The 10,304-nt window shown below is 45.6% G+C and overlaps 1 protein-coding gene across 1 annotated transcript in view; it reads left to right on the forward strand.

The window, feature by feature from the left end:
• The window catches only part of SMIM14 (small integral membrane protein 14), a 97,620-nt gene that overhangs the window by 50,103 nt on the left and 37,213 nt on the right, over positions 1-10,304 (forward strand). Inside the window, exon 3 of the mRNA XM_032790811.2 lies at positions 474-522. Coding sequence (XP_032646702.1) covers positions 474-522 — 49 coding nt within the window. The remainder of the gene's footprint in view (positions 1-473; positions 523-10,304) is intronic.

Raw genomic sequence — 10,304 nt, forward strand, 5'->3', positions numbered from 1 at the left:
GCAGCGCTGGATTCGCTACACCCGTAGCGGACCCAGGTGTACAGCCAGCGCTGCAGACAGGGAGTTGCAGCGCTGGCTGAGCTTTGTAAGTGTGGACACCTGCTAAGTTGCAGCGCTGTAACCCCCTCACCAGCGCTGCAACTTGCAAGTGTAGCCAAGGCCTAAGTCAGTCACCTTAAAGTACGTTGTATAAATGGTTATTTAGAAACCTCATAAATAACTAGGATTCTTCACATACCAAAAACCTGGTGTGAGGCAGCAATGTAGCAGTTACAATCTTTCTTATCAAAGATGTCTGATGGTTTCAGTTCAAACATTCAAACTAGTATTCCCTAATATTTTTTAAACTCTGTATAGATCCATTGTGTTGAATAAGTTTAAACTATGCAGTAATTCAGAGCTGTCTTGCTATTTTTGTACAGCTGATCAGGTCCCGTTCCTAACTATGAGGTCTTTCTTTTTATTCATTTCAGTTGAGGCAATCCCAGTCATACTGCACGGACACGGAATGCCTTCAAGAATGTGAGTAACCGTGTTCTAACTGGAAGTGTATGAGTTTAGGACTCTTGTGAAAGTCAAAATAAGCAGCAGTAATTTAACTAAAATGAGATGTTGTATGGCCTGGATTTTTTTTTCCCTTGCAGAGTTGTGGTTTGAATTAATCTTTATCAGTTTTAAATTAATATATGTTAAGGGCCACATCCTGGGCTGAGCAACCCTGAAACCCACTAGTGTCTATGTGAGTTGCAGGAGTGCAGCATCTTTCTTGATTTGTCCCCCAGTCTAATGAAATTTAGCCTAGTAACTTCCATGGTTCAAACTTGACCTTCCTTGCACCTGCAAGGACCATGGTACTAAGTGGGATTCACCCCAGGCAGGATGATCATTGTTTTTCCAATACACAGAGGTTGTGCCACGGGAGGGTGGCTTTAATGTCCACATGTAGCACTATGGAAGTCCTGCCAGCAAAGACGCAGTGGGACTGTGCTGAATCAATACATCCCCTGAATGCCTGGGTCATGCCCCCTCCATGTCTAGTGCCATTCACATGTAGGATTTTACAGTCTCTTTGAACCACTGTGACCCCCTCCTGCACTCCAAGAAGAGTTTCCTTCACAGAAGGGCCTCTGCCAGCATCTGCCTGTGAGGGAATCTGATCCATTATGCACCATATAGATGGCAGGGGTTCTCAGGACAAATTATTTGGTGGTCTCAGGGTGCAACCACCAACTCTTGCTGGTGGCAGCTCTCACACTTCTTCCTAAAACATTTAATTACCTTTAGGAAAAACAAATAAACATGCACTTACACACACACACACATCCAAATCATTGTAATTTATTTTTTGCTCATTAGTAAGCCTGCTGTGAAAAGTGATATTAACAACATCCAAATATCACTTTTTACAGCAGATTTACTTAGCCCTGGGAAGTCTGGGGGCAGATGAAGCTGTGGATGGGAGATCGGGGTAGGCAGCAGGGGCAATTGGGGAGGGAAGGTTGGCCGGGGAAAGCAGCGGGGGCCCAAAGCCTCACTACCAGAGCCTTCCTCCCCACCACCCCGGGCTGAAGCCCAAATTCTGAGCCCTACCGCCCCCACCAGCTACCCAGCTCTTGCTGGAAGTCCCAGCAACCAACACCAAGGCTGTACATCCAGGAGCACCAGGGAGGAGGAGGGGCCCCTGGTTCCCTCCCACACCACCTCATCACACCCCAGGAGGCTGTGGCGACAAGAAAAGCCCCTGGTGACCACATTTGAGAGATGCTGCACTAAAGTACAGTGTGATGGCATTTCTCTCTGACTCGGTAGCCATTTCACTAATACAGCAGTGTTGAGGTGTATGTATCTAAATTTCCTGTAAATAAGTGCATACTGTGTAGACATCATCATGTTAGCCAAATGAGATCAATTTAGACATGGAAGTGTTATCTGTGTGGAGATTCCATTGAGGGTTTTGAGTGGCAGAGTGATCAGCACCTGGTAGAACTGAGCATTATGTAGTTACAATTTGTAGTCAGGTAATACAAACATTGTCTGTGAATGCATTTGGAGGGGGAGTGAGCAGCAGTGGGCAAAGGAAGTGTAGTTAAAACAATAGAGTAAAATTTTTAAGAGCACCTAACTGAGGAGCCTAATATAGGCTTTGAAAAGCATCTGATTTAGGAGCCTGAGGCCCATTTTCTAAAGTAACTTAAGCCTTAGGAGCCTAAGTCTGACTGAAAGTCATCTTTGAAAATGGGCCTCAGGCTCCTAAATGACTAGAGGCCTTGGGAAATTTTACCCCAAAGCTTGTTAATGCATAAAACCTTCAATGACACATGTCTAGGCAGCATAATGCTCAACCAAGTAGTGCACGTACGTGCTTGACTAAGCTGCCTGTTTCTGAGGGATGGATTTTTAGCCAATTGTTTCCACATGCATACCTGCCCTGGTTCTACAGGAACAAGCCTATCCTCATTAATTGAATAATGAGCACCCTGTGGGCCTGCTAATAGACCATCAGGCCTCAGCTGGAGGAAAGTGCTGAGAGAGACACAAGCCCTTCTAAGACCATGGATACACTTATCATAAGCATCTTTCCCAAATCTGGACCTTAGCATCCAGAAATCTGGGTGCCTGCATGAAACCCTCTAAGCTTAATTACCAGCTTAGATCTGATATCGCTGCCACCATCCAAAAATTCCAGCTGTTTTGTTGACTCAGCTTAGGTCTCCCAAAACCTTCCTGGGGACCCCCAAGACTCAATGCCCTGAGTCACTATAACAAAGGGAAAAACCACTTCCTTCCCTTCTCTCCCCACCCAGACTTTCCTCTCTGTTCTAACTGAGAGTTACTGATTGCATACCTCTTTACATCACAATACCAAAAGATGTCTCCTCTTTTACAAAGAGACAAACCCAAATACAAGGAAACAGAAAAGATTCTATCTCTCTTCCCCATTAGCTCTCCCTCCACCAATTTCCCTTGTGCTGCAGAGATTCACCTCCGTAAGATCTACACAAGAGAATTCCCTCCCTTGTCCTTAGCCTACCAGAGGAGGAAAAAAAACTCAAACTAGTCTTAAAAGAAAACTTTATATAAAAGAAAGAAAACACATAAACATAGTCTCTGCATCAAGCATGGACAAACTTAAGGAGTCATTACTAAAAGAAAAATATGCATATAACAGCTTATTCAAAAAGTATATCTTAAACATTCTGCAAACTCCAACAATGTAATACCAAAAAAAACAACTAAAAGCCCTATTATATTTCTACCTTTTGTATTTACACTTGAATCTAGAGAAATGTTGCTGTATATTAGAAGCGATGAAGATAGAAAGAGATCCCTCTTAGCTGAGCAGCCAGACAAAGACGACACCAACATTCCCTGCCGTGACGTTTTTTGTATGATATAAATCGTTTTTCTGATTGGTCCTTACGTGGTTCAGGTGTTTTGTTGGGTATCCTTTTGTGTTAACCTTTACAGGTGAAGAAACATTTAACTCCTTTTAGCTATCTATTTAGTAGCAACAACTACATGCTTTATTGAGTTAATACGTTGTCAAGGATTTGAATAAACTACCCTCTTCGAACTGACTAATTCTATTCCGACTATTGAGATTTGTGCCAGCAGTTCTCAACCTTTTCTTTCTTATGCCCCCCCGCCAAATGCTATAAAAATTCCATTGCCATCTATGCCACAACAATATTTTGCTTGCATATAAGTCAGGGACGACAGTCATTAGGGATAGTAAGCAGAACTGCACTGGGGCCTGGTTGAAGCTAAATGTTCAGCATTCGTGCTTCCGCTCAGGCGTGGGGCTTCAGACTTTTGCTGCTTGTGCGCAAGTCTAATGCCATGCCTAGCATGAGCGATACCTTTTGAAACTGATCGTGGCCCCCGTGGGCCAGAGCCTGGTTGAGAACTTATGGTGGGTGGGGGAGACAATTCTCCTGTCGACATAGTACCACTCATTCTGGGGCTGAGCATAATATAATTGAGCCTAAGAGTCTCTCCATACAACTTAAGAGCATCGTGCATGCAGCGTTTCACAGTGTGCGGCTAGCATGGTAAGCTGGTGTAGTGTGACATAGCTAGAGAAGGAGAGGCAGCTTCCAGAGACACAGGCCCAGGATGAGAGCTACGCCATCCTGAGCAAGGGGAGAGGCTACAGGGCAGGAGGCAGTGCAGACCACAGGATGCACCGCCCTCAGCAAGTTTGCAGATACATAAATGTGAGGGATGGTAGATACGATGGAGCGGTAGGGTAGGATACAGAGGGACCTATGACAAATTAGAGGATTGGCCAAAGAAATCTGATGAGGTCTCGAAAATAGGCAAGTTGCGAATCCATGATGTAGGGGAGAATACAAACTGTACAGGCTGACAGACTAGGGCTACGTGACTAGGGCAGCATTATGCAGAAGGACATAGTGGTTAAGGAGGCGAGAAGGTGGATGAGATGGTGTCACTGGTGTGCCCTTAATTGCAACAAGGCTATTGGCTGTGTGTGTGTGAGATGTGGACTGCGCAGCGTATGGTGAATGTCTTCCCGCTATTACGCGATTGGTGAGGCTCATTGGAGTTACTGTGTGGATAGATGTGTGAAATTGGGAAAGAGTCCAGCGAAGGGGCAACAAATTATTATTAGAGAGAGCCATGACTTACGAGGCACGAAGGCTGAGGAAGTGGATTGTTTGTTTTTGAGAGACCATGAAGAGTGAGGGGATTTGAAATGCTGCTTTACAGCCCTGAAGGGATTCCAAGAGGATGGTTCTAACTTGTCTCAGTGTACCGGTTCTATCTAGAGCTAGGAGTAATTGGTCTTCAAAGTTTGCCGTGGGGGAGGTTTAGGTTGGATATTAGGAAAAACTATTTCACTAGGAAGGTGGTGAAGCACTGGAATAGGTTACCTAAGGAGGTGGTGGAATCTTCTTCCTTAGAGGTTTTTAAGGTCAGGCTTGATGAAGCCCTGGCTGGGATGATTTTAGTTGGGGATTGGTCCTGCTTTGAGCAGGGGGTTGGATTAGATGACCTCCTGAGGTCCCTTTCAACCCTGAAATTCTATGATCCTATGACCCAAGGAGAAGGGCAGTGTAAGATCTGAGCCCAAGGGGAGAGACTATATTTGAAGTTTATTTGTATTTAGTAAGTAGAACCCTAGCAAGTGAATTTTGTCTTACATCTGTTTGGACTTTCTGGAGTTCTGAAGGAGTCCTGAGAAAAAGGAAACTGAGGCAGGAAGTGCTTGCAGCGCCGCATTGGTCAGCAGGGGATGCTCTAGGGCAGGCATACCTCACCACACCTGGGCTCCTATACATGTGTCTGCACTCTGGCAAGAACAAACATCTGAATATAATAAAGCATTTTTATGGGTTTGCACCTGCAAAGTGCAGAGACAAATGTGTCTGAGTAGAAGCTTGCTGAAAATACACCTCAGAATGTGTTGTCCTAATTAGAACTCCATTCATGTTTACTGTTAAAGCTTATTGTTATGTCCAAGGCTTTATCTTAGTTATAGGATTCAGATAAAACACAGTTGAGTCCTGTCCACTTGACAGATACAACTATGCAGTGCAGTGTCGTAATGGGTCAGGACATAGCTATGTTGTAACCAGGATCTCTGACTCAGTTATGCTTATAGTGCAGATGTGCCATTAGATTTTCCCAGTTGCCATTAAAAGGAATGAGAGGAGGCAAAAGAATCACAGCTTGTACTTTAATGATCATTATTCATATAAAAGGTACAAAATTTAGACCAAGCCTGCATCAATAGACAGCCAAATAAATTAAATGTGGATAACTATGTAGAATCAAGTCATCCATACATATCAGACTGTGGTCGGTCAGGGCTGTCCATTATACACTTAGTTCCGCCACTATCACAGAAAATACTTTGATTCTAAGTGCATATTTTTGTCTGGGTCTCATTACTATTTTTTATACTCTGTAAAATTTATTTTGATTTGTGCTTTCAGCTTCACAATTTGGTTCTTTCTGCTTATGAAAAAACATTGTTTTAAGTAGTGGGAGAGAGGGTGGGTTGTATTGCCTTCTTGTGGATCCCATCCCAGAGTGGAGCTGATGAGTTTTAGAAAGAGACACATTCTGTAATCTTCAGGCCTGGTCTGCACTACAAAGTTAGATTGACATAAGCCACCTTGCATCGATCAAGTTGTGCATGTGTCTATACTTAAATTTGTAACCCCGGCATTATGCCAACGTAGTAACCCCACCTGCTCAAGTGGTGTTGAGCCATGGTCAATGTACTGTGGTCGACTCAATGTGAATGTGGATACTCAGTTACTTATGTCGACCCTAACAGTCTTTCAACAGCTGTCCCACAATCCCTGATGCTGACCGCGTTGATCACAATTGTGTGCTCTACAGCCCAGGTTCACAGAGACCAAAAGCCCTCCCCACACACACACTTTAACACCCCACAGAATTTTGGAATGCCTTTTCCTGATTGTCCATCTTGGCAGCTCTTCATTGTTGTATGCAGTTGTCCAGCTGACCATGCTGGTTACATGCTCCAGATGTGCTCAGGCTTGGAGTAGACAGGAGATATTGGATCTCCTGGGCCTGTGGGGAAAGAAACTGTTCAAGCATGGACATGGACATTTGTGAGCAGATTGCACAGGGGATGCAGAAGGATATAACAGGGACCACCAGCAGTACCACGTGAAAATGAAGGAACTGCAGCAGGCATATCAGTCCAGTGCCGAGCTGCAGTTCTGCCGCTTTTACAAAGAGCTGCATGCCATACTTGGCAGAGGCCCCATCACCACCCCACAGACCACTGTGGATGCCTCTGAGGAGCTCAAGTCACAGACTCCTGCCATGAACAGTGAGGAGGAGAAGGTGGATGAAGAAGAGGAGAAATATGGGGGGCATGTGACCAGGGGGTCCACTTATGCCATGAGTCAGAACCTGGTTTTGACTCCACCCCAGTCCACTCAGTCCCAGCAGTCAAGCACAGGCGAGCCCGACACAGGGGAAGAAACCTTGGGTGAGTGTGTAAACGTATTTCCTATTACATTGAAGTTGCTCCCAACTTAGCAGGACACAGTTATCGACTTTTCAGTAATTTACTTGTACTAGGAGAAGCAGTTGCAGCAATACAACAAAGAGTTGGAATTACCTGCTTTTCATTCCCATGTAGAATTAAGTGGGGTAAGGGGAGGGCATGCAGAGCAGTTTTGTTTACGTACACAGGGTGTCCCTTGAATCCTCCTGAGAGATCTCCGTGAAACTTTCATGGAGTCACTCTGCTCTGGAAGGTTTCTAGGGATGGCAGACTTATTTCTTCCACTGCAGGACGCTTTCCCATGCCCGTTGGCGATAACTTGGGGCAGCACCATTGCAGTGAACAGGCTAGCTGGATAAAAGCCTTGATGGCTTCAGGACACCAGCAGCAGATGTGCAATCTCTGCCTTTGTTACCCTCAGAAGTGAGATCAGCTAAAATCACCATTGCCCATGCAAAATGGTGCCAGTATTCAATGCCATTGCCGTATACTCATAGTTTCATGTAACTGAGTGAGCAGTTCCCTCCTTGTTTCCCTCACTTCTGGAGGGCCATATTCACCATGGCTGGAGCAGTGAGTGATGCCATGCACAAGCACTCTGAAGCAGACATGTTCATGAGCATGGCTTGTTTAAACTTCAGGGGAGCAAGGGAGGGGAGTTCTGAACCTTAACTTTCACTTTCCTTTGTGACTACACTGACAGTGGTACCTCTGTGTGTTTTTGTCTGTAGCTGCTGCCACTGCACCCTTGAGGGTTTCTCCTCCCACTCCCCACGAATGTCTGATCCAGATTGGAAGAGAAAGAAGACGACTCGGGATGCCATGTTCAGCGAGATTCTGCAAGCTAGTACTGCATCAGACCATGGACAGAGGGCCTGGAGGATGAATACTGCAGACTATATGGAGAAGAAAAGAGTGATCGGTAGAGAGGCCTAGGAGTCCCAGCAGGAAAAGGAGAGGGAAATGCACCAGGATATAACGGGGCTTTTCTGGCAGCAAACTGATGCTGCAGACACTTGTGAATCTACATGTGTAACAATCAGTGGCTCACCTACCTTTGCAATCCATGGAGAGCTCCACTATAGCACCTCCCTCCACCCATCCTCAACATTCCATTTGGCATCAAGGCACACCACTATGCCTACCTCTCCACATCGCGGGACACAACCACAGCTTCATGTACATTGACCTGTGAGTGCAACAGTTGTGGGGGGGTGTGTGTGTGTGTGTGCGTGTAGCTAAAATTGACATGAAAGTTCCTTCCCCTTCTTTAAGCTCTGTTCCATATATTTATTAAGATTTTACTGTATTTGCTTTTAATTTTCAGAGAATTTTTTTTTTAATTGTTGTCATTACTCAATAAAATTCTACTGTTTGGAAAATAATTCATTTTTATTAGTCCCCAACTTATGCTGCAGAATGCCTGGCGGTACTGAAAGCAGCAACTTACTTGTTGTATACTGTGACATAAGTCATAGGATCAGTGATGAGCACACAGTAATAATCATAAGTGTACAGCAAGCGCTGCAACAATCATGGTGCATTGTCAGTGTTATATGAATATATGTATACCAACTACTGCACAATTCTTAACTGGCTGCTAAACTGAAGGACCAGGTAGAGCACCATACACCAAAATGCATTACTGTGGCTTGTTGTTAAAGCACTCTTTCAAAGCCTCCCTGAGCTGTATAGCTCCACATTGAGCTGTCTCATAGCCCTTGTGTTTACTGTTCAAACCCAGCAGACAGCTGCTCCACCTCTGCCCTTTACTCCAGCAGCAACTTTTCCCTCTTTTCTTCACAGATGCAGGACACAGCAAGCAACTATAACTAAGGCTGTGATTCTTTCACTGAGGTTTAGAAGTCATGGATTCTGTGACTTTCCATAATCTCCATGACTTCCACAGTGGCAGCCATCCCTGCCGCTGCTGGAGCAACCTGGGGCCAGCCACACCAGCCATCGCTTGGGAGGTCCCAGGCAGCTGGCTCCGGGAACTGCCTGAACAGGGGCCAGTGCAGCTGGTCCTGCAGACTCCCTGAGCAGTGGTCCTGGGGGCAGCCCCGGAAAGTGTCTGAGCAGCAGTCCCAGGGCTGCCCCAGGACCAGCCACAATGGACACTGCTTGAGCAGCCCTGGGCAGCTGGCTCCAGGGAGCGCCCGAGCAGTGGCAGTCCCAGGGTGTCCAGAAGCTGTCTGGAGAGTGGTCCCTGGCAGCAGCGGCCAGGGGGCAGTCAACCCCCAGCACTGGAGCAGAGCCCTTCCAGCAGGGGTCCCCTTGAGCATCAGAACCCCAGAAGAAGAGTTTTAGTCAAGTGTATTTTTGGTAAAAGTCATGGGCAGGTCATGGACTGTGAATTTTTATTTATTTCCCATGATCTGTCCATGAATTTTACCAAAAATATCCATGACTAAATCTTAGCCTTAACTATACCCTGTGGGATATTTTTCTTACTGAGATCCAATCTTGTGAAGTAAACAATGATAGTGCCCCCTCAGTCTACCAAAGCCTCTTTCAAGCTGCTGAGCCAGTAGTTTAATCTTTCTTTGTTGCTGTCAAAGTATCCAGTGTGTGGCTTCATGAGTTAGGGGACTAAAGGCTAGGCTGGGTCCCCCAGGATAAGTAATGGCATTTCAACATCACGGATGATAATCTGCCAGTTGGGAAAAAGAGTACCTGCTTATAGCTTTCTGAACAGCCCATGTTCTTAAAGATGTGAGTGTTGTGCACCTTCCCTGACCAGCCAACACTGATATCAATGAAGCGTCTCTGGTAATCCACCGGTGCTTCCATAGAAAAGTAGCCCATTCTGCTGATGCACTCTGTGGCAAGGTGGTCTGATGCCAAAACAGACGTATCCATGCTATCTGTCACTTCATCACAGTTCAGGATTCCCATTGTTGCAAATCCATCCATTACATCCTGCATGTTGCTGAAAGTCACAGTCCTCTGTAGCAGGAGATGTTTAATGGCCCTGCACACTTGCCTGACAATGACCCCCACAATTGATTTTCCAACTCCAAAATAATTTCCCACTGAGTGGTAGCAAAATATGGCACGGCAAGTTTTCCACATGGTGATCACCACTCACTTCTCTACTGGCAGGGCCTATCATAAGCCTTTCTCCCAAATCTGGACCTTAGCGTCCAAAATCTGGGTGCTTAGCATGAACCCTTCTAAGCTTACTTACCAGCTTAGCTTTGATCTCGCTGCCACCATCCAAAAATTCCAGGGTTTTGGCCCCCTCTGGTCTCCCACCCAGACTTTCCTCTCTGGGCTAACCTGATAGTAC

The sequence above is a fragment of the Chelonoidis abingdonii genome, chromosome 5 (assembly GCF_003597395.2).
Source record: "Chelonoidis abingdonii isolate Lonesome George chromosome 5, CheloAbing_2.0, whole genome shotgun sequence".
Taxonomy (NCBI): domain Eukaryota; kingdom Metazoa; phylum Chordata; order Testudines; family Testudinidae; genus Chelonoidis; species Chelonoidis abingdonii.